The sequence below is a fragment of the Mirounga leonina genome, unplaced genomic scaffold (assembly GCF_011800145.1).
Source record: "Mirounga leonina isolate KUSES-001 unplaced genomic scaffold, KU_Mleo_1.0 Mir_176, whole genome shotgun sequence".
Taxonomy (NCBI): domain Eukaryota; kingdom Metazoa; phylum Chordata; class Mammalia; order Carnivora; family Phocidae; genus Mirounga; species Mirounga leonina.
Genome location: NW_023270454.1, coordinates 3,431,588 through 3,454,802, shown reverse-complemented (window position 1 = coordinate 3,454,802; position 23,215 = coordinate 3,431,588). Strand labels below are relative to the sequence as shown.

General features: G+C 50.9%; 1 protein-coding gene and 1 long non-coding RNA gene across 3 annotated transcripts in view; one reads left to right on the top strand and one right to left on the bottom strand.

Moving 5' to 3' along the window:
- The window catches only part of SLC25A37 (solute carrier family 25 member 37), a 40,169-nt gene extending 23,994 nt beyond the window's left edge, over positions 1–16,175 (bottom strand). The window contains exon 1 of one of the 2 annotated variants that reach the window (XM_035022579.1): positions 15,816–16,175. In XM_035022579.1, coding sequence (XP_034878470.1) covers positions 15,816–16,025 — 210 coding nt within the window. In that variant the 5' untranslated portion in view covers positions 16,026–16,175. Of the gene's footprint in view, positions 1–2,071; positions 2,446–15,815 lie in introns of those variants that run through there. The other variant, XM_035022580.1, reaches the window with a different exon arrangement.
- On the top strand, positions 14,938–18,206 carry LOC118022095. The gene is made up of 2 exons (XR_004682374.1): positions 14,938–15,447; positions 18,037–18,206. It is a non-coding gene; the product is annotated as an uncharacterized LOC118022095 (long non-coding RNA).
- The last annotated feature ends 5,009 nt before the right edge of the window (positions 18,207–23,215 follow it).

Sequence of the window (23,215 nt, the reverse complement as noted above, 5' to 3'; positions counted from 1 at the left end):
ACAAAGTCTAAGGGTCCTGAAGCAGAGTAAAGGGGACAATGCAAGGAGAGCAAAGGCAGGGAGCCTCCTGTAAATGTGGGGAGGGGTCCCGGAAGGGCCTCTGAAGCCTGGGGAGTCGGGCAAGTGGAGCTCAGCGCACAGGGGCTACCTGGGGCACGGGCAGTGGCAGGTGGGAGGGGGCCAGAGGCCCCGAGAAGGCTGGTGTCCCTGGCAGCACCGGGAACTGAGCCCACAGTAAGCCCTGAAAACCACGGCAGCGGTGAGGATCATTTCACCCTTCAGTCTGTCTGGCTCTGACCTCCGGCCTTGGATGTGGGAAGAGAGAAGGAGGAAGAGGGGGGGGAAGAAAGGAGGTAAAGGACACAGGAGAACGTTTCTCACTGTGCAATCTAAATGGGAGCACAAACCATGGGGAGAAGTGGTGCTCCCGTCACCGTGAGGGGACACCACCAAGAGCCTCCCAAGTGAGGAGCCCACCCCACTCTGTCACTCCCAAAAGCGCTCCCCCAAATGCTCGGGTCGTCTGGGCTAACCCATCTGTGCTGCTGGCAACGCTGCCTGACCTTGGCCATGCCAGCTGACCCCTCAATGACTCAGCTTCCTGGTAGTGAACTTGTAAAAGGTCCCCGGCAGGACGGAGTCAGAGTTATAAACAGGGCCTTCCAGAAGCATCTGCTACATGGCTCCCCTTGATTCCAGGGTGGGGCTGTGGCCATTCAGCATTTCTGGAATTGCCTGAATGAATGGTTTTCAGTCTTTAAGCATTGTAGTTGGAAGTTTCAAGGAAATTAAACAGACTATAATTTCTAGTAGTCTAGTAAGGACTAGCACTAGGATGCAGGGACCCCAAATGGTATATTGGCACCTGGTTCCTCTCCCTGCTCCTTATCCCCCTGGTAGAAATTCCGGGGAAGGGGTCTTCCAGCGTCCTCCTCTAAAGAGAAGTGTCTCCAAGTCTATACATTCAAAGTCAGAAGAGGATGTCCCAAAGTTATAATGCCCCATGGAAATAAAGGGTGGAAATTTTAGAACTGGAAACTTCCTAAGAGATCATTTAGTTTGGGTTCAATCTTGCCATTTTACAGATGAAGAAACTGAGACTCGCAGAAGTGAAGTGCTTTTCTCAGAGTCACTCGGTTGGTGGGCCTCTGGTCATCTTAAGCTAATTACAATTCACTCTAAAAAGCCAACTGCTAAGGGGCGCCTGGGTGGCTCAGTTGGTTAAGCGACTGCCTTCGGCTCAGGTCATGATCCTGGAGTCCCGGGATCGAGTCCCGCATCGGGCTCCCTGCTCGGCAGGGAGCCTGCTTCTGCCTCTGACCCTCCCCCCTCTCATGTGCTCTCTCTCTCTCATTCTCTCTGTCTCAAATAAATAAATAAAAATCTTAAAAAAAAAAAAAAGCCAACTGCTAAAAAATATAAAATAAAAGGCGAATGCTGATGTACAGAAAGAATCCGCTTTTGCCTCACTTTTCCTTAGTTTGTTCCCTGCCCTTTGTGCTCAAGTTCTGGGTTGACAAAGATTCTCCCTGTCCCTTAAACTGGCTGCTCAGAGATCAGAAATCTGTTTCCAATTTAAAGCAGTTTCTGGTAAAAGTCCAGCTTTGTAGTGACTTTCGGTTCTTAGGGTCGGAAAGAGAATTTCAGAAACTGTCTTGTGCCTGGATTACCAGAAAATACAAAGGACCCTTGAAAGAGACACCCGGGGGAAGTTGAAAACGAGACTTCTTACCCAAGGTCAGGGAGAGCACCCGCTGCCGGCGTCAGAAGCCCGTGGGGGAACAGTGCCGAGTCCAGGGAGAAACGGAACGTGCTTCCACCTGAACCTGTCCCAGCGTGCACCCCTTGATCGTGACAGACAGCAGTGCCAACCGCTTCTCTACCTCCTCCCGAAACTCGAAAGATTCTTCTGGAAGCACAGAAGGCGCTGCAGGTCCTGCCAACTTGTCAATATACTCCTTATTGCTATTACATTGCTTTTGTGATGAAAAGCCTCTTCTGAAGCGGACATTCTCAAAGCTCTAGTTGTGAACAATAAATATGCAGTAATTTGCGAAGAAAGCTCACTTACCGCGCCATCCCTCCTGGATGGTGTAAATACGTGTATGTTAATTCAGTTTGTTATATGAGAAGCCAAGATTCAAGGGGGAAAAGAAATGAAATACAATCAATCACATTAAAAGCGAGTTCCCAAGTGTCACATACTATGAAGGATTTTAGCCATTTCACTGATAGCTCCTTGTCCTGATAGGACACTTTCTATGGCAGAACTTCAACCAGCTCAAATCTTGGCTTCTCCCCTGACCATTTCTTCTGGGTTAACAGCTCAGCATTGTCTAAGGACACTGAAAAGGCCCACACACGTCCTCCTTCAAAACACTCAGCCAACAGATTTGGTAACAAAGACCTCCTGTGCCAGGGGAATCCGCAGGCACAGAGAGAAAGGGCTGGCCTTGGAGTCACCCAATTCTTGCCCATGTCACCGGACTGGCCTTTTAGAGAAACAGGACTTGGTCTCCAAAAGCTGCGAGTTCCAAGAACTTCTGTCTAAACCCTGGACTAATGCAGACACAAGGGGGAACATTCCTCAAGAGTCCAGTTTCAGGCTCTTTATCAAAACTGCCACAGGCAGATGGGACAAGCCCCGGGAACTGTACTCTCTGCATTTTGTAGGAGGCTCCACTGGAGCCAGATAGGCTAAAAGGGAAGAGAGGGCGGGGAAAAATGTCCAGCTCCACAGTGGCCTTTAAAAAGCGAAAAGGAATGACCTTCGAATCGGAGTGTCAGGAAGAGGTCCAGGTGCTACGGGGCTCCAGATCAGTCTCTGTCCTCGGGAAAGCACACTGGTCACCTACATTGTTTGTCAGGGCTCTCCCTCATAACCCTACAAGCCATGACCTGTGCTAGTAAAGGTCACTCAGGCAAACCCTGACCCTCCACAAGTCACGTGACGGTATTTAATTTTCAGCCACTTCTCTGGCTGCTCCTGAAGCCGGTATTGGCCACCAATGCCACCCATTAATTATGAGCCAGTTACGAGCAGAAATGCCTCCGGTACGACAGCTTTCATCCCTCCCTCCTTGTTCCCGCTTTCCTCTGGTCTTTAGCACTGCGGTAAAAGGTCCCACTCAGGGAGGGAAAGCCACCTGGCCATCACTTGGGAGCCGGACAGGGAATTAAAACCCCAGAACATGAGGGAGAAAAAGAAGAAACTGCAGAGAAGGGGGAGGGGGCGAGAAAATTCCAGAACAGGGGGCAGGTCTCACATGGAGGCCCCGGTGTGGTGACCTCGAACCACGAAAACTGTCTCCATGGATTCTGCAGTCAGAAGGCTCCGAGCAGAACCCCAAAAGCAGAGTGTCAGAGGGGTGTAGGTGTCCTGATTATGGTGAGCACCTTGGGGACAGGATGTGACAGCCTAGGGGACAGAGAGAATGGCACAGCTTTGTTCTAACATCTGCAACCCCTTTGGTCTAGATATACTGAGAGAATTCCTGGAGGGGCCCTTTCCTGACCCCTCCAGATGAGGGGCAGGGTCCCTGAGGACAGGCTCAACACCCACTACAGGAAGGATTCATCAATCTATCTGTCCTCCCTGTCAGATGGGGACTTCTGCGGGGAGAGACCTCCGAGGTGTCAAGCGAGGCCTCGGCTCCCTGGTACCCAGCACATGCAGTCACTCTCCGTATGTCCTCGCTCCTTACTTTCATTCAGTGAAGTCCAGTGGATGAAGCTGCACTGTTGCAAAGGCCTTTCAACTCTTCCACGGTTCTCTGAATCAGGCTAACACAAGCCCACATTTAGCAAATAAGGCACGGAGACAGTGACTAAGAAAAGAGACTGACTTGGTTCCTCACTTAAGACACGCCCTGGGTCTGCCCCTTCCACCGTCACACACACGTATACATATACCACCACCATCTTTCCTTTGGAAAGGCTTCCCTGCTCTGGTCTGACTTCTTTATAGAGCTGCTCATCAGCTAACCACCCTGCTCCTTTAATCCAGGCTCATGACAGCCCCGGGACATCCTTGGGACATCCCCTATTCCGGGGAACGGGGGGAGTGGGGCACTACAAGTCAGAGGCAGTGCCCGGCGTGTTCCTGTCCTGAGCAGGCCTCGCTGGCAAGCTTCCTGCGGGCTGCCCATGTCCACCCACCACCTTCCGCACCTACTGCCAGGCCCGGGGCAAGCAAGGAGCCAGCAAAACCCTCACAGCGGGCAGCATGCAGAAACAAGGACGGGAGGACCTCAAGACAAAGGCATCTGTGTCCTGCCTCCTTCCCCTCTTACTTTTCTATGACAGCAGTTGTGAAAAAACAAGGAAAACAGAGACAGGAGGGACCACAGTGGGAAAATCCCCAGCCTCATCTGCCTGGCACTGGAAGGGCAGGCTCACTTAAAAAGTAAAAGTGAGCCTACAAAATGCTGACCCCCAGAGATGAACGGGGCCCTAACTGCCCCGGGGCACCCTGCTTGTCCTCCCTGCACAAGGCCCTGTCGTTCACGGTTCTTCATCTCAGTAGCCACACGCAGCTCCTCTCAACACCAGCCCTACGGGATCAGTTTTGAATGTGTTTCTGAGCAGGCTCTGAGTATAATCCAGCGAACGAGGCGGGAGCAGAGGGGCCACCCTGGTCTTCACTCAACAGATGGAAGACACTGTGTAAGGAGAGAGGTGAAGCGCCCGAGGCCATGCAGCGAATCCCACAGTGGCTGGAAATAGAGCCTGGATTTTCCATTCCGATGAGCTAACCTTACCCCTTTCACAGGATCCCCATTTGATAATAAATACCATGACCTGGCACCTGCAGAGAGCTTTATACTTTTAAACAGTAGGAAGGTTTGTCTGCTGCAAGCCTGGCTCTATTTTCTTCCTAGAGGCAGTAAGCAGACGGGACAGGGAGGGAAGACGGGGTGATCTTTGCTCCTCTTCCCTGCGTTCCATGTTGGACTCTGAGTCGCTGCTGGTGCTCCCTTAACTCCAGTTCCTCCCTCCCCAAAACGCAGCTGGGGCCGCATCATCTCGTCTCAGAACCCAGCTCAGGGGCTCTGCTGCCATTAACATGTGAGTCTACTCCCCGGCACCTCACTTGCTTGCTCCCACCTGCTTCCTTCCTCACTGTCCCCCTTTAGCTCTGGAGTAACAGAAAATGCCCAACTTCCAGAGCATCTTATTTTTCTGAAGTTCAGTTTTCTCATCTGTGAAATGAGAAACAGCACATGCCTCTTCCCACCTTCAAAGGAGAGCTAAGAGAATCCAATGACAGAATGCAGGTGAGAACAGTACAAAAATAGTGCAATATAAAGTGCAAAAGCAACATACAAGCATAAACAGGCGTTCAAGTAATAACACTTTTAGAAATGATAGAAAAGCTAAAATTAACCAAATGCTTACCAGGTACCTGACGCTATTCTTAACACTCGAGGTGTACTGTAATTAATTGTCATAGCAACACTCTGAGGTGGGTACTGTGATTATCCCTGTTCTACAGATGAGGAAAAGGAGGCACAGAGAGTATGTCAGCAGCTTGTCTAGGCACCGTTCCCGGGCAGTCTGGCCCCAGACCCTGTGCTGTGAACCTGAACCGCTCTCCTCTCTTAATCATTAAGCATATTGCCTCTGATACGATCTGGCATTATCTGGGCAAGTCCGGGTTTACAAAAGCCGCCCACAAACACGATCCTGCCTGAGCTTCTCAACAGCCCCGTCAAGTGGGTGAGCAGATGCTGTTAGTCTAGAAGATTAGTATTAGTCTGTGAGACAAGGAGACACCAGCTTCGCCTAGAGAAGTAACTTGGCCAAGGTTTCAAAACTGGTCCATGGCCCCGGGGCAGTGCCCTTTCTAGAGGCTTCCACGCCAGCACACACGGCCCTCACCAGCCCCTGCCCCCAGGAGCATCTCAAATGGAGCCTTATGGCCATGCCAGGGAACCAAAGTTGTCACCACAAGGAGCAACCGGGCAGGGGCTTCTGCCAGCCAGACCTCAGGGTGCCACCGCTTTCTGGGTCTCTCGCCGGATGCGAGATCCAGAGGCCCCAGAGGAAGTCCTCTCAGCAACACGAAGCTGCAGCCCCCCACTTGACCCAACAATGGCCAGACGTTTCTTAAAGCTGTTATGCAACTCTTGCTTCAGCCAAGCTGCTGCTGGGATTTCTATTTCAACATGTTTTGTTTTCTCTTCAGAGAGAAAGCATGAATGTGAAAACGTAACACCTCTTAGTGACCAGACAACGGCCCTTCCCGACTGTGTGGGGTTACTGGTAGGGTGGAGGACGTTTTCAGAGGCACCTTCTGGGAGCCAAGTTCAGCTTCCAGAATGACTAACAACCTCAGGGGTGAGGAAGAGGATCGGGGGGCGGGGGGTGGGGAGGACAACTGAGGGCCACTGTCTCCTACCAGGGAAGGAGCCAACTCAAGACTGCACAGCAAAGAAGCCCAGAATGATGCTCCCCGGGCAGCCTCCGGACCTGCAAGATGGCAGCTTGAGCACTCCAGAGTCCGGACACCCCAGACCTTGTGCCCCTTTGAAAGTAAATACCAAGTTGGGCCATTCCAAGGGAGCCAGTCCTGCCACCTTAGCTCAGGATCTAATTATAGGGAGCAATGCTCTGGGAACAGGGGCCAGGACTTATTTTTGCTGCCCGGTGTCTAGCACAGAGACTGGCAGGGAAGGCGCGCAGTAAGCGTGGAATGAAGTGGGTGGCCAGATGAATTAACAGCCTCATCGGGATAGAATTGTGGCTTGCGAATTCTACTGCAAAAAAAGGACAAACAATGGGGCGCCTGGGTGGCTCAGTCGTTAAGCGTCTGCCTTCGGCTCAGGTCATGATCCTGGGGTCCTGGGATAGAGCCCTGCATCAGGCTCCCTGCTCAGCGGGAAGCCTGCTTCTCCTTCCCCCACTCCCCCTGCTTGTGTTCCCTCTCTGGCTGTGTCTGTCTCTGTCAAATAAATAAAATCTTAAAAAAAAAATAAAAAAATAAAAGGACAAACAAAAGGGCTGAGAAAGTCTTTCTATGGGCAATGTACACATGGATTCAAAAACAACACCAAAAAAATTAAAACTAGCATTTGTTTAATAGCATGTTTCAAAGAACTTTTTTCCCCACATCTCTTCTTCTTTTTTTTTTTTTTGGAGAGATTTATTTATTTATTTTAGAAAGGGGGGTGCACACGAGGAGGGTGCGGTGGGGACAGAGGGAGAGAAACTCAAGCAGAATCCCTGCTGAGTGTGGAGCCTGACGGGCAGCTTGATCCCACAACCCTGAGGTCATCACCCAAGCCAAAAACAAGAGTCAGACCACCCAACCAAATGAGCCACCCAGGCGCCCACCACCACATCTCTTTAAAACAACTGTGCCTACGTTCATTCAACCACTATTCACAGAATACCTTTAAATACTCACTCTGGTGGACAAGTCAGAGGGGGGTTGGTCTGGGTCTCTGCACACTGCTCAAGGTTCGGGCTTTATTCTGCAGGCAATGGGGATAGCTAGGGGCATATGAGGCAGAGAGACCACCTGATATGACACGCAGAAAATGGGGCTGGTTTTCAGCCCCTGGCATCGGCTCTGCTCATGTGCAGAACAGGCTGGATTTTCCATTCCAATCAGCTAACCTTATCTTTTAACAGGTTCCCAGTTTGATAAAACCATGACCTGGCACCTGCAGAGAGCATTATACTTTTTAAATTACGTTCACGGCTTAAACAGAGTTCACTGCAAACCTGGCTGCATTTTCTTTCTAGATGTAGTAACTACACCTGAAAGGTGGGGATTGCGACTCTTCCCTATTTAAGAAGACAAAGCTGCAGCCTGCACGGAAGCTGCAGGGCTCAGCAGTGAGCGCGAACAGGACCAGCTATGAATGATTTACAGGAATTCATTCAACAAATCCTTAACTGAGCACCTACTATGTGCTAGGTATGGTTTCTGGCCATGGGAACATACCAGAGAACAAAAGAGCAAGATTCCTGCCCACTGGGAGCTTACATTCAAATAAGGGGAGACAGACCATAAATAATAGTCTAAATATGAATAACATATGCAAAGACTATAAGTAATAAATGTAAGTAAATGGCACTGTGTGTTAGAAGGTAACACACTGGCTGTGGAGAAAAACAGCAGGGCCAGGCGACAGGGAAGTGGGGGCCAGGGGAAGGAGGGTGTACTCAGTTGCGACTCGGGTGGTCAGGGACGCCATCAATGCAAAGGAGACAGTGAGTCTCCGAAACCAAGGTGGCGGCCGTGAGAGGGAGATGAACAAAGGCAAGAGCTACTACAGATGTACCAGTGGAAGGGTCTTAAAAACATATGGGGGGGTCGGGGATGGCGGGGAGAGTGGGCAGAGGCGGGAGAAAGGCTGAACAGGGTCACCAAGTTCCTGAGGGAGGGGGCCCAGGCTGGAGGGGAGGCAGGGATGTCTACACTGCACATCCTGGACACCGAGGCAGCCACGTCTACGACATGTCTGTGAGGCAAGAGATGCCCAGCTCCCAGAAAGACAGGACCAGAGACACCAGTGTGCCATCCGTGAGCGACCGGGACCCAGGTGGAAACTGAGGGAAGAAGAGAGGGTGGCAGGCCGACTGCTAAGGAAGACCAGGCAGCTGCCCCCTCATCAGAGAGGCCAGGAAAACAATGACTGAGTTTCTAAGCAAGGAGATCATAGCAGCCTCCAGGAGGTTTCCAGCAGAGTGGTGAGCACAGAGCCAAAGGCCTGGCCGGTGAGGGGTGGGGGGCGGACAAGGTGAGGAAGCAGAGACCAAGTGTCAACGATCCTTTCCTAACACTTGTTATTTCAAGGAGAAAGACCCCTGGGGCCCCTGGGGTCAAGGTGAGACGTCCAGTGTTTGTTATTTAAGATGGGACAAGTTTGGACTGTATAAATGCTTTAAAGAAGGAATCACTGGTCGGGGGAAGGCAAAAGATACTGAAACCGAGTTACTCATGAGAGAGATGACCAAAATAGCCACCAGCTTGACCATTTATAGCACATTTATACAGCAGACTCAGCAGCAGCAGCTTTTCGGGAGATGCCTCATTCAATTCTTTCACCGGCCCTGGAAGGGAGGGCTGGGTATTAACATCCCCGCCCTGTAGACAAGGACACTGAGCTGACAGGGGTCACTCACGCGCCCCGATGGAGACGCAGGACTGAATGCAGGTGTCCGTGGCTGGTTCCCACACACCGCCTTGCCCCAGGCCCGCTGATTCACCTTTGACAAAGGAGGGAGCCTCTTCCCTATGACAGTAGGAAGGCGGGGAACAGCATGCTGGTTGGAAGGACAGTGACAGGAAGGTGTGAGCTTGACCGGGTCCTGCTTTCTCTCTGAACGAGGGAGCAAGACGCCACGCAGGGGCTGAGAAGGCGGAGGGATGGGAGTTTGAGGAGCTGCCGAGGAGGATGGAAATAGGCTGACAGGGACACCCGGAAGGACAGGCTGAGGGCCCCAGAGGCATGCGCACACAGGGCACCACAGTGGCGACGAACACGCGATTTTTCTCCAGAGGGGCTCGACTGCCCAACGGGGCGCTGGGTCGTCATCCAGGACCAGGGTTTGGGCAGACCAGTGAGGCAGGGAAAGAGAGGTCCCTGGAATGGCTGCAGTGGCGGGCCACAGGCTCCCGTGTGGATGAGGAAGACGGGGCCAGGCTGCAGCCTAGGCAGTGGGGCCAGGCTGACACATGTGGATTTAAGATCTCAGAGGCGGAAACCGTCGGGGTTAGGATGAGGCCCCGTGGAGTCACAGGCCATCAACCTGAGGGGCATAAAGAACACGGGGATTTGGATGTTAGTCCGGTGGTGCCCAGGAGGGTACGTTCTCAGAGTGATGATGGGATTCATTCGTGGTGGAAGCAGTCTGTGAGCCAGACACCAACGTCCAGAGAGAACGGGGAAAGTAGCTGCAAAACTATGTTGTTGACGATGCCGGAGATGAAGGTGAGCACTGAGCCCCAGGGAGCACTCAAAGCACAGCAGGCTCCCTCATCAGTGCTCTAGGGACTGAAGCCTCACAGCCCCCTCTCCTTTGCACTGACAGGAAATGGGGCACAGAGAGAAGACAGGAGGAGGGACCTGCCCAAGGTCACACTAAGCGGAGCCAGGACCCAGTCCACGTGGTCTGGCTCAAAGGCCCCTGCTCCTCACCACTCCACCTCCTGCCTCTGCCTCCTGCCTCTCAGCGTAAGTCAGGCTGGAGGCGGAGGTGAGCAGATGAAAGAGAGAGAGAGAGAGAAGAGGAAGGACCGGAGCCTCCAAGAAGAGGGGAGGCTAAGAGGCCGGTCAGTCACGGTGAGACGGCAGGAGCCCCAGAGGTGACTGGGGTCGAGCTGACGGGAATCTTACACTTGAGAGGCTTCCGGGAAGGACAGGCCTCGGGAGAAGAGCTGGATTTCTATCAGGACGGGGAGACGGGAAGGAACATTCGGTGCAGATATAAGGGAGCTTGTTCTAAGGCACTTCCGCGGGGTGTGATGAAAAATAAAGAAAGAAGAAAGCAATGGAAAGCTAGGTCAGGAGAGAGAAACCAGCGAGAAAATTAGTATCTGCATTTTACAGACAAAGCAATTACAACTCAGAAAAGCGAAGTGGCTCTGCCCCAACCAGTAAGTCAAAGACTAGGGATCTGAATCTCCCCAAGATAGTTCTCTGAGGGTGAGACTCGTGGCTCAAAAGAGCTTGAGGGGAGGTCTAGAGCGAAAGACAAAGTGATTAGATACATCCCCTCTATGGAAAACGCCAGCCATGAACATTCAAGGTGGAGGCCGGGAGGGGAAGGGCAGGCTCAGGGCTCACAATGCCCTCCAAAGAGCTCCCGCAAACAGCAGGACTGTAGAGATGCGTCTGCAGCCAGCACTGAGGAGGCCGGAGGGCTCACTGAGGATTAAAAAAAGAAAAGGAAAATTCTCTGAGAAGGAAATGTTGGGTACTAGGAGAAATATGAAGAAAGCCAGAATGTTCTGGGGTTTAAGAGAGACTGCCAAAGGCTTCATTCAACACAGAAGCTAGTTCATCCAGTGGGCTGGGTAAAGGCAGCCCTCCTGAAGTTGGAAGGGGGTCAAAAACCCACGCCCATCAAATAGGGAGAGCGGACTACAGTCGGTCATTGCTCCGAAGAGCAGATGGGACAAAAGCTCTCGTGAATGAGATGGCCAAAGGTAGTTAAAACATGCCCAAAAGAAAACCAGGAAGAGATACGGGACACACACACTCCACAGAGCAATGCCCTCTCCCCTGTGACACGTGCACACCCCTGGGCACTTTAAAGACACAGTCAGGTAAATCTCCCATTCAGGCCCAACTGCCTCTCCCTACTGAAGAGGTGAGGGCACCTTCCCTGCCCACTAGAATCTTAGGGGCGCCCCCTCAAGCCCTGGCCCAGACTGCCCCTCCCCCACTTCCGGGCGGAGGGGGCTGGGTCAGGTCTGCCCCCTCCTCCAGTGGCAGGCCTGCCAGGTGCAGATCCGGGCAATGGCACCGGCGGGCAAGAAGCAAAGAAAAGGACACGAGTTCCAGAGTACGCCTTTCTTGACTCCAAACCCCTTCCAAATGCACCTTTTAGAAAAGCATCACCCACTTAAAGACAGAAAAAAAGGGAGGGGAGGAACCTGAAGGAGACAAGACAGGAGAAGAGAGACAGAAAAATGACTATAATTTTCTTGCAAGAACTCGAGCAATTTGGGATTTCACGCCCTTTTGAAGCTGAATGGCAGCTACTGAACTGTACTTGGTTTTGAAAACACTGCAGTGGGTGGGAGGGGACTCTGACTGCCACCCTCACCCTCCCGCTGAGCACCCTGCCTACCAGCCAGCCTGCATGGCTGGGACCCTGAGGAGCAAACTCAGAAGGTGAGGAATGCTGAGCCGTCCTGGCACCTGCCTGGCTCACTGCGGCTCAAAGCTCAGCAAGGTCAGCTACAGAAACCCCTGAGGCCAACCGAGCTTTCCAACTGGCTCAGCACCCACCAGCTCCTCAAGAGAAGGCTGAGCCTCACCCCCTCGCTGCCGGCTCCTCTCCGTGGACGGCACCCAGCTGGGAAGGAGGGCTTCACCTGGCACAGTTAAAGGCAGCGTTTCCCTGAGAAGCAAAGGGAAGGGCCGAGAAAGGGTCAGCGGAAGTTCCCTCTCTTCAAATCTTTCCTGTTTCCTTTTGCCCCCCGCTTTCACCACCACGGGATTCAGCGTGGTCTAGAATGGTGTGCCTAATCTGGTTGGAATTTCCTCCTCCGCCCACCTGGCATTCTCCCCACGGTCTTGAGCACTCCCGACCAGGGCTTCTCGCAGCCACCCCACATGCTGGTCTAGGTGACCACGCCACTTGCCACTCTGGAGCACCAGCTAGAGAATCATGGAAAACCTGCTGCAAAGCCCCAGTTGGGAAGGAAGGGGAAATTGCTACTGGTTGGCGAAAGCGCTGCGGGGCCCCCATGCTCCTTCCCTTGGTACCATGCAGACCATACAGTTACTGGGAACTGACAAGAAGTCCGGGTGGCCTGGCCCTGTATGGATTCATAAGCACTCACAGTCCACCCCCAGGGACTAAATGAGAGAAGAAGGCACAGGAAGGAGCAGAAAAGTTGCCGAAGGTCTTCCAAATAACCCTTTAATAATCACAGACTGCTGGAGCTTGAGAGACATTAGTGATCATTAGGTTCAGTGTTCTTCATACTTTTTTGGCCATAACTCCGAGTCAGAAGGGGATTTTACACAGCCATCCAGGGGACACAAACACACACACACAACCCAAACAATTTCACCAAGCAACACTTCTTACTATATGCCACACACACTTGTATTTTGTACTCTGACCATTAGAGGGACTAATCTTTCTTAAAATGTTGATGCCATTAATGGATCACAACCCACAGTTTGAAAAACACAGGTAATTAAAGTGACACTGAGGGGGGGTAGGATGTGGCTTCATGGGAAAGCATATTTAACATAATAATTTTAAGCATTAGTAAGGTTGGCTTTCTGCCCCTGTGACCACAGCAGCAAGCAGCTCATCTGGCTCAGTGGTCAAAGTGACCAGCACTGACTTCCATGGTCTACACCATCTAGGACAGAAAAACTGGGAAAAGCGGGCCCACCTGATACTCTCACTTAACCTCACATATTCGAAGTTCAAAATTCGAAGTTCAAACTTATAAAATCAGAGATAATTTTTCCAGCATACAATTTACATTGACATGGCTTCGACTGCAATAATTCTTTGGAATTTCAAGTATCATAAAAGAGGACAATGGGTGTCCTGTGTAAGTAGAAAGGGGGACAAGTTAAGAATGGGGAGAAATACTGAACTGGGCCGTAGCCCCCACTTTACAGACACAACACCAAGGCACAGAACAGTGCCTGAGGCATGAAGCAAGTTAGGGGCAGGGCTGGAAACCCAACCCAGGGCTCCAGACTCCTTTACTCACGGTCTCCATCACCCAAAATATTTAAGAAGAACACAGTCGAGGTTTCCCCAAGTGAAGCATTCCCATGACTGAAGCATGGATGCGTCCCTGATATGTCACGCTGGGCACAGACAACTGTGTTGATGTTGGCAGACCTTGGCACTCAGCTGAAGCCTCCCTGGGATCATGCAACGGGGCTTACACCACTTAACACTCTCTCTGTGCCTTTTGTCTCAGCTGAAAAATGAAAAGAAGAATCCTTGCTACCCTCGTCTGAGAAAGTTGTGGTGAAAAACGAGGTGCTTTAAAACCAAGCCTGCATGCTTAAAGACAGAAGAAGCCCTTACTAGTAACCAGGGCCTTCATTTTACAGTCAAGCCCCATAAGGTGAGTGACTTGTCTGGGACAGCCCTGTTACCTATCCGCAGGTGAAAACTGCTATGTAAAGTAATACTAAGTACACAGTGACATCTGGATTAAAACATACGACGTCTACGGGGCAGAAGGAGCGGCAGGGAAGAAACTAAACACAGAACACACAATTTAAACATATAAGACGAATGCCTCTTTAGACTGACATAGGGAGTTGAAAAGGCATGACTAATTGCATCTAATCCTAAAGATAAGCTGTAGTGATGCTCTGAACCACACTCAGCAAAACCTCACATGTGGCATAGTTCCTCAATGGAACGTTCATCTCTGCCACCCTGTGGGTCCAGTGCCTGCTCGAATAACATCTCCCTGCCCCTAACTTTCCCCATACTCTGTCCAAGGCACTGGAGACAACAGCTTCGAATACGGGAAATTGTATTACATGTGACGGATTCCTTCCTATACATATGCCACCTGGTATCTGTCCAGGGTCTTTCCTGGAGAAGCTGTGAAAACCTACGAGGCAAAATCTCCCCCATGCCCTCCATAACCCTGGCAGCAAGGGCCGTTCCCTTAATTCCCCCCTGGGGATGCTGGAGGGTCTGAAGAGGTGATACCTCAGGCCCAGCAGCATCATCAAAGGCTTGGGCCTCACCTTACTGCAAATGCCCATGCTTTCTCTCACTGGACTCCTGTCTGTCCGCTGACTGCCAGCTCCCAGACAGCTGCCCAGGGCAGGGAAAACCCTGACTTAGACATTCTGGTCTTCACTCCTTGCAAGTGGGGCCAGGATCAGCAACAAGCTACAGCTGCCAGTGGGGGAGCTCGGTGGGCCCTGCCTTTCAAGATAACTGCCACCCAGAGAGGTCCCAAATCTCAGAAAGCACTCTTGGGCTGCAGTCAGAGGAAACAGGTGGAGTATGAGCCCAGGCAGGTGAATCAGTTCATAGCTCTTTGCCTCAGTTTCTTCATCTGTTAATCCCCGGGTTGCTGGATGAATTCGACGAGTTATGCCTACAGAAGTGCAAGATGTCAATACCAGCATTACCTTCCTGAACAGGCGGACAGAAGGCAGCTCTCAGGCTAACAGGAAAAATCCGCCTGGCTGACGCTGCCTCTTTGCAGAAATGCACGTAAAACTACCTGGGGAAGTAACAGGCAAACCGAGTGCCTATTACACAACCCACAGTAAGAGTTGTATAGCACATGCTCTCCTTGCCTGCCCTCCTCCCTGCAACAAAAAGAGAAGGCAAATGTCACTGCAGGGCTCACTGCCTCTAGGCTGCTCAGCCGCCCGAACTTCTGGGGGAAGAGGTGCAGAAACCCTGAGAAAAGGGGATCACGTAGGGCGTCGCTGAACCGGTATTCCCAAGAGAGCTGCCAAGAACCAGGAGAACGCCTGCCACTCCTACGCCTCCCCAGAGACCCTGGGAGCCGAAGCCACACACCCGGGCCGGAGCGCGCACGGCCGAGCAGGGGCCACGTTTCCCGGCGCTAGCGTGGTTAGCGCTTCCCGGCCGCCAGCTCCCTCGGAAACTGCGCACGTGTGGGCAGCCGTGGCCACCGTGCACGGACCGGAGGACGCCTCTCGCCGCGGCTCGGACACTGGGCGCGCCAGCGGGAGCCGCGAAGAGCTGGAACCCCAAAGCCCTCGGATCGCGTGGGCAGACGTGGTAAGACTGTGCAAAGCGGCACCGATCGCCCTCCCTCGGGCACCCCGCCGCCACCGCCGAGACCGGGGGCGCTCGCCAATTCTTCTCCCCCGCCGCAGCGCCCCCAGCAGCCCGGGTGGGGAAGGCTGTGGGAGCGGCGGTGCGTGGCGCCGGTCGGAGCACCCTCGTGGGCTAGGGGCGCCCCCGGGGCCCAGGCGCGCGGCGGAAGGAGCGGCGAGAGCGGGGGTGCCGCGCCCCACGCCCGCCGCAGCCGGGAGGAGAGGTGGTTTCGGGGCGCTCCCGCAGGCTGCTCTTGCGCGGGATGCAAACGCACGCGCGCGCACTCTCCTGTCCGCTCGCTCCGTCCCCAAAGTCTCCTCGCGCCTCACCTTCACTGAGTCTACCGGGTACATGACCGAGTGCTCCAGGATCCCGGCCATCGCTCCGGCTGTCATGTGGGTGGATAAAGAGGCGCTGGTCGGCAGGTTCTCATAGTCCTCCGACCCGGCGTCCTTGCAGCCGCCGCCGCCATCTCGGCTGTCCCCATCCATCCTGCGCCCCACAGCCTGGCTCCCTACGCCGCCGCAGCGCAGCTCCATCCGCCAGCTCCGCGGGGCGCGGGAGGCTGCAGGAGGTGGGCAGGGAGGGGGAGGGGGCGAAAAACTTCACTTCTTAAAGTGGGAACCACCTCCCCGGTTTTGCGGCGCCTGACGCCATGGCGGGCTGGGGTGGAGCAAAGGGGCCCGAGACACCAATCGCTGGAAAAGAAGAGGCCCGCCGCGGCCCCACCATTGGTGTGCGGGACACTGGGGTCCCGCCTTCCTGTGTGACGTCACTGTCCAGTGCAAATTTCCAAGCAACCGGACGGGGGCGAGAGGAGACGTTGGGGTGTCCCGGGAAGTTGTACTAGCTCCAGGCTGCTGCTGGCGCGCATGGGGCAGGCTGGGCGGAGTGGGGGGTCTGGTGGTCACTGGAGAGGGTCGTCCGGGCCCGCAGCGGGGACATGGCCAGGGGTGGAGGGAGATCAGGGACAACGGATAATCCTTTCCCAGAGACCGGGGTTTTGCAAACAGTGCTGCTCAGCAAGTGTTGGCATTCCTAAGGCCTGGAGAGGGGACAGTTGCTGCGAATGCCATTTATGGAGCAGTTATGATAGCCGGATAGTGGGTGAGGGCGCACGTGGGGGTGGAGTGGAGTTCTAGAATTGGAGACACTGCGCGATATCAGTGGTGCATCACCTTTTGTGCAGCACAGGGCATATACCGTGGAGGAGACAGAGTCAAGGTCCTGTGCTAGACGGCTTGGTTGGGGAGAACACTCATTTGGTTGAAATTTTTTCCCCTCACTGGAAGCACATAGAGCTAAATCTGTTCCTCTTCTTATTTTCACAAAGAGGCTTAAAACCACCCTGCCCCCGGCCTGATCAAGACATGAGTAGTCATCAGAATGGAGCCTTTCTGAGGCACCTTCAGCACATTTTTCTCAGGACTGATATGCCTGGGAGGTCCTTACAGGCTGATGTCTCAGTCAGGTGCCAAGTGGTTCCGAGTAAAATCTTGCAGCATTGCATCTACCTTCCTTTTAAGACTCTGGTCTCCTGGTTCTTAAACTCATCCCAAACTGACTTCTTTAAGTGTAACCCAGGCAGCTTTATTTCAGCCTCAACAATATTGTCTTGCTCTATCTCCGGGAAGAAGGAGCAATCAGAAAGTAGGGGAATGACCTGTCTGTCTATGGAAGTCTCTGTGAAAGCATGGCATCTGCACAAATGTGCATGTTCTGGGGCTCAAGACGTGACACTTCTGAGATACCAGACACCTTATCCAGGGAAGCCTTCTGGTCAGGAGAGCTGGGCCTTGAGATATGAAAGGGTGGGGGAGATCCTGAAGATGCTGCACCCACTCTACCCTCACCCTGGTTCCAAGGATCAGGTCACAGCAACCCAGGCACCTCTCAGGGATTTGAGATACAGTGATGTGAGCATTGTTGATCAAGGCCTTCCAGGCCGAGGGCACCAATTCCCCATTTTTGGTAGCTGCCAAGAGTAGCTCCCAAGGCAAGTGATAAGGATGTCACAGGTAGAGGCAAGCTCTGTTTAGTGTTGGCAGAGAAAATTTTCCCTGCTTTTACCGTAGGTGATTTTTAAGAAACATTGATCGAAAGCCACTGATACTCATTTAAAAATGGATACCTTTTAACCAGTACATATTATTAACCAGTTGTTCCACTTCTGGAAATGTGCCACGAAAGTCTACATATGCGTAAGCTCCTCTTCAAAGCACTATTTATAGTACTAAATAATTGGAAACAACTAAAATGTTCGACTAGAAGGTAATGGCTGAGTAAATGATGACATGTATATTAGCGAACTATTATGGGGCCATTAAAAATTGTGGTTATGTTATGCAATAAGATGAGAAATGATTATGATACAATGTTGGGTGAAGAAACAACACAAAACTCTATGACATTTACAAAGATGTAAATATTAATGCCTCAGGAAGAGGGAAGTGGTCACTGTGATAGTGATGTAGGATTAAAGGTATTTTTACTATATTTTTCAGACCGAAATAATACATGTATTATTTCTATAACTTAATTCTTTTTTAGGATATAATCGCCTAATGGATGAGAAGCCTTCTGAACTTTGCAATGGTGATATCGCTGAAGAGAAGCCACCCTCTGGATGATTAAGGGGACTCCTGGCATATGTGACCAGGCCCATAATCTTCAGAGACATCAGACTTTTTAAAATTTCATTAAATAAATGTTAAGCTAGAGCCATTTAGAAAATCTTTGGAATATTTATTATAAGCATTCAGTATTTTTTCTTATCCTATAAGGTAGATATGGTAGGTTGGCACTCAGCATCCATCTTAAACTCTTTCTTGTACTGCAGTGGCCAGAAATTTGTAAACCACATTTATCAGATCCTTGCAGCTAGTCTAGACGTGAATTATATTCTGCCAGTTGGATGAACTGGAGAGATCTGGGAGACAGTAAGGAGACGGAGGTCACCTTCCTGCTGCTTTGATGTTTTCTGCTGCCTAGCAAAGCCATAGACACTTGGGTAAGGAGCAGTTGGGGTGGGCAATGGCTTTCCTATTGCAACAGCTCTGCAGGGTCTGGTCACCAGATTCATGGATGTCAAGAAGCAATGTGGCAGTAGGAATGGCAGCAGGAATGGTAGCAGCCTTCTGATCCCTGCACCATAGCTTCAGTAGGTGGCCTTCCTCACCTTTCAAGACATGGCAGAGGATCCCTTGGAAGGCCAGTTTGGCAATGTGGATCTGAGAGTTATTCCTGGAGGCCCAGCCTAGGTTTCAGCTCTAAAAATATTGTATATAGTAGCAAGAGGGCATAAAAATGAAGGAGCCATTCCTGGGTATCAGAATACAGCCACCAGCCCTGGTCCTAGACCTCTGTGCAAGGCCTGTTTGGAGGGAGTTGACATCCCAGGTACCATCACCTAGTGCTTTGGCCACACTGTCAACAAAGAGGGAGAGCATAGGGAACCAGGAGCAGAGCAGTGATCCTGTCCTGTAGGGTGGACCTGGAGACTCAGAATGACTTGGCTGGTTCCACTGGGGTCTTATGTAAAGTTCCTAAATGTTGAAGTTTTGAAGATGTCATCATACTGCCCTAGCCTATCTGGGAGCCAGCCTCCATTTCAAAAGCGGGGATGGAGGGGGGAGGTTACGGAGGGTAGAGGGTGAAGAGCACTCGACTTGGAGTCATGGACCTGTTCAAACCCTGGTTCCACCATTTACTAGCTATGTGGCTCTTGCCCATTGGTTGGCATGCTTCCTCATCTGTTGGTAGGCATTCATGCTTAACACATGGTGAATGAAACACAGAAAAAGATAAAATAAAAATCTCGTGGTGAAGGATATATAATTTGGGAGTATTGAGAGGAAAGAAAATGGAAAGGAGTTAACGGTCCAGACTTTCTCCAAAATCTTACTTGTTTTCTTTCCACAATAATTGCTCCAACCCTGGCACCCACCTGCCCACCTATGCAACACAGAGACATATTAACACCCTACCCAGATTTCAGCCAATGCCGTGGCGCCCACCAGGGACACACTTGTCTGCCAGAGAGGAGGCTCTGTGCCTTGGAGCAACTGCAGCTGGTATGATGTCTCCTAGAACAAAACCATGTGATGTGGTACCAGGGTGTGGGGGCTGGGGGGCATTTTGTCTTTGTTTTTCTCAAGGTGCACTCATCCACATAGCCATTAATTTTAAGCCAGGTTTATCTGTTGGGAGGGCTGGGAGGTCCTCTAGATGTGCAGGATCCCTCCCATTTATATATCTGGCCGTGTATTCCCAGAATCTCTCACTTTCCCAAGGACAGCACTGTGTTTCCTAAAAGCTCTGTGATTCATACTTTGGAATGAATCTCTCCATAAAACAGACAGAAGAAGAAATGAAGGCAAAAGCTAATCTTACTCCAGATCCCCATGTCAAATAAGGAAGTAGTGGGTGTGAGCCGTCAGGCCCGGAGAACACGGAGCTGATTCACTTTACTGTCTTTTCAAACGATGGTGATGGGCAAGGGTCAGACCTGAGGGTTTAATCAGCAGATTGGGAGTGGAGTGTTGACCTGCTCACACGTCTGCAGACTCTACTGCTTGAGTCCACTGGTAATCGTCCATGTGATGTGGCTGGGAACCCCTGCTGGGGGACAGTCCCCTGACTCCTGTTCTGTGGACGCCTGTGCCGTCCGCCTTACCAGCTGCCCCATGTACTTTCACTGATGAGACTCAATGATGTCAGCTGCCTCCTCCCCACATCGGGGGCCACATTGTCCCTGCGCTGCTGCCATGCCCCCTCCACTCAAGAGCCCATCCCCTAGTGAACGGCTCAAGGCTCCAGAATTGGACAGGGGTGTGGCAGAGGAGCACTAAAGCTCCAGTGGAGGCAAAGCATTAGCTAAATTCTGGGTGAGAGGCGCCACGTCTCTGTGTTTGCATGGGTGGACCTGGGGCCATCCGGTAGCCACCCACCACAACTGCTCACACCTGTCATTTTTCCCTCTCCTCACCTTTTTCCACAAATACACTCGATTCTCCACGGCTTAAAAAAATCCCTCTTCCCTGCTCCACGCCTTAAGCTGTTGCCCTGTTTCTCCCTCCATCCTGAAGTCCCTGAAAGAGTAATCTCCCTTTATCTTTCTGTACTCACAATGCACTCACTCCTGAAGCCTCTGCATGCCAGTTTCTAACCCCTGTGCTTTTCTAAAGGAGCTCTGGGAAAGGTCACCAAGGACCTCAGTGCCAAATCAGCCCAGTCCAGTCCTGACCTCTTGACCTCTGCCTCTTCTGGAATTCCTCGCTTCCTGTCTCTTCTTGCACTTCCGGCAGTGCCCTCTGCCTCCTCTACCTCGTCCCTCCTCACCCTGTCCTCGGAGCTCCTTTCTTTTCCTTCCTTTGCTCCTTTCTTCCGTCCCCACATTCCCATCACCAGCCCTGGCTCTGTTTTAATTTGACCGTTGCTCCGCACTCGAGCCCCACGTTTTCTTGTACCTCACAGACAGTGCCATCTGAATACTCCACCTGAACCGAAAGCTCAGAAGGCGCATCCCCGTCCCAGGGCTGCCATAATTGAATACCACACACTGGGTGGCCTAAAATAACAGAACTATACTCTCCCATGGTTCTGGAGGTGACAAGTCCCAAATCAAGATGTTGGCAAAGCCACGCTCCCTCCAGAGCCTCTACTCGAGGATCCCTCCTAGTCTCTTCCTAGCTTCTGGTGGCTCCTGGCTGTGCTTGACGTTCTTTGGCTTGTAGATGTATCACTCCCATCTCTGCCTCCACTCTCACCTAGCGTTCTCCCTGTGTGTCTCCATGTCTACTGTCCAGATTTTCCCGTCATACTGAATTAGGGGCTCATACTATGCCAGTATGACATCATCTTAACTTGATTATATCTGGCAAAGACCCTATTTCCAAATAAAGTCACATTCTCAGGTTCTCAGCAGACATGAATTTAGGATGGACACTATTCAATTCAGTACAGTGAGGGAGAGAGGCAAACCTGCAAAGGGGTGGGGGGGGCAGGTGACCTAGGTTCCTGTCCTGATTAATGTGCTTGGCCCCATTTCCTTTACCTATGAAAGGAGGGTTTGGAGTCAGTGGTGCACAGGGCCCCCCCAGCTCTATCTTTCTGATCAAAAAGTGAATTCGCAGGGCACCTGAGTGGCTCAGTCAGTTAAGCGTCTGCCTTTGGCTCAGGTCATGATCCCAGGGTCCTGGGATTGAGCCCCATGTCAGGCTCCCTGCTCAGCGGGGAGTCTGCTTCTGCCTTTCCCTCTGCCCCTCCCCCTGGCTTTCTCTCATTCTCTCTCAAGTAAATAAATAAAATCTTAAAAAAAAAAAAAACTGAATTCATAATCTTTCCTTCTAACTGGCAACTCCTAATGCCATTTTTATCTGCATTTTACCAGGCAACCAAATGGCAAGCACAGAGTCGTTACTGACTCCTCTCTTTTTTCTCCTTGTTTTAATTGAAGTCTAATTAACATACAATATCCTATTAGTTTCAGATGTATGTTATAGTGATTTGATATTTTTATACTTTATGAAACGATCCCCACAATAAGTCTAGCTACCATCAGTCACCATACAAAGTTATTACAATATTATTGAGTATATTCTTTAGGCTGTAAATTACACCCCCATGACTTACTTATTTTATAACTGGAAGTTTGTACCTCTTCATCCCTTCACCTGTTTTGCCTACTCCCCACCCCCTTCCCACTCTGGTAACCAGCAGTTTGTTTCCTGTATCTTTGAGTCTGTTTCGGTTTTGTTTGCTTTGTTTCTTAAATTTCACATGTAGGGGCGCCTGGGTGGCTCAGTCGTTAAGCGTCTGCCTTCGGCTCAGGTCATGGTCCCAGGGTCCTGGGATCGAGCCCCACATCGGGCTCCCTGCTCGGCAGGAAGCCTGCTTCTCCCTCTCCCACTCCCGCTGCTTGTGTTCCCTCTCTCGCTATATCTCTCTCTGTCAAATAAATAAAAAATCTTTTAAAAAATAATAATAAAATAAAATAAAATAAAAATAAATAAATAAAAATAAATAAATTTCACATGTAAGTGGCCTTTATTATGTTGAGGTACATTTCTTCTCTATCCCCTTTTTTGGAGAGTTTGTAATCATAAAAGGATGTTGAATTTTGTCAAATGTTTTTTCTGCATCTATTGAGATGATCATATGATTTTTATCCTTTGTTTCCTTAATGTGGCATATCACATATGTGTAGATGCTGAACCATCCTTGCATCTCTGGAATAAATCCCACTTGATCATGGTTTATGATCTTTTGATGCATTATTGAATTCAGTTTGCTAATATTTTTTGAGGATTTTTGCATCTATGGCCATCAAGGATATTGGCCTGTAATTTTCTTTTCTGTGTGTTGTCTTTGGTTTTGGTATCAGGGTAATACTTGCCTTGAAAAATGATTTGGAAGCATTCCCTCCTCTTTAATTTTTTGGAATAATTTGAGAAGGATATGTACCAACTCTTTTTTAAATGTTTGGTAGAATTCATCTATGAAGCCATCTGGTTCTGGATTTTTGTTTGGGGGAGTTTTTAAATTCCTGATTCAATTTTATTACTTGTAATCAGTCTATTTTCTATTTCTTTGTGAGTCAGTATTGGAAGGTTATATGTTTCCAGGAATTTATCCATTTTTTTTTAGATTTTCTAATTTGTTAGCATATCATGGTTCATAGTAGTCTTTTATGATCTTTCGTATTTCTGTGGCATCAGTTGTAATTTCT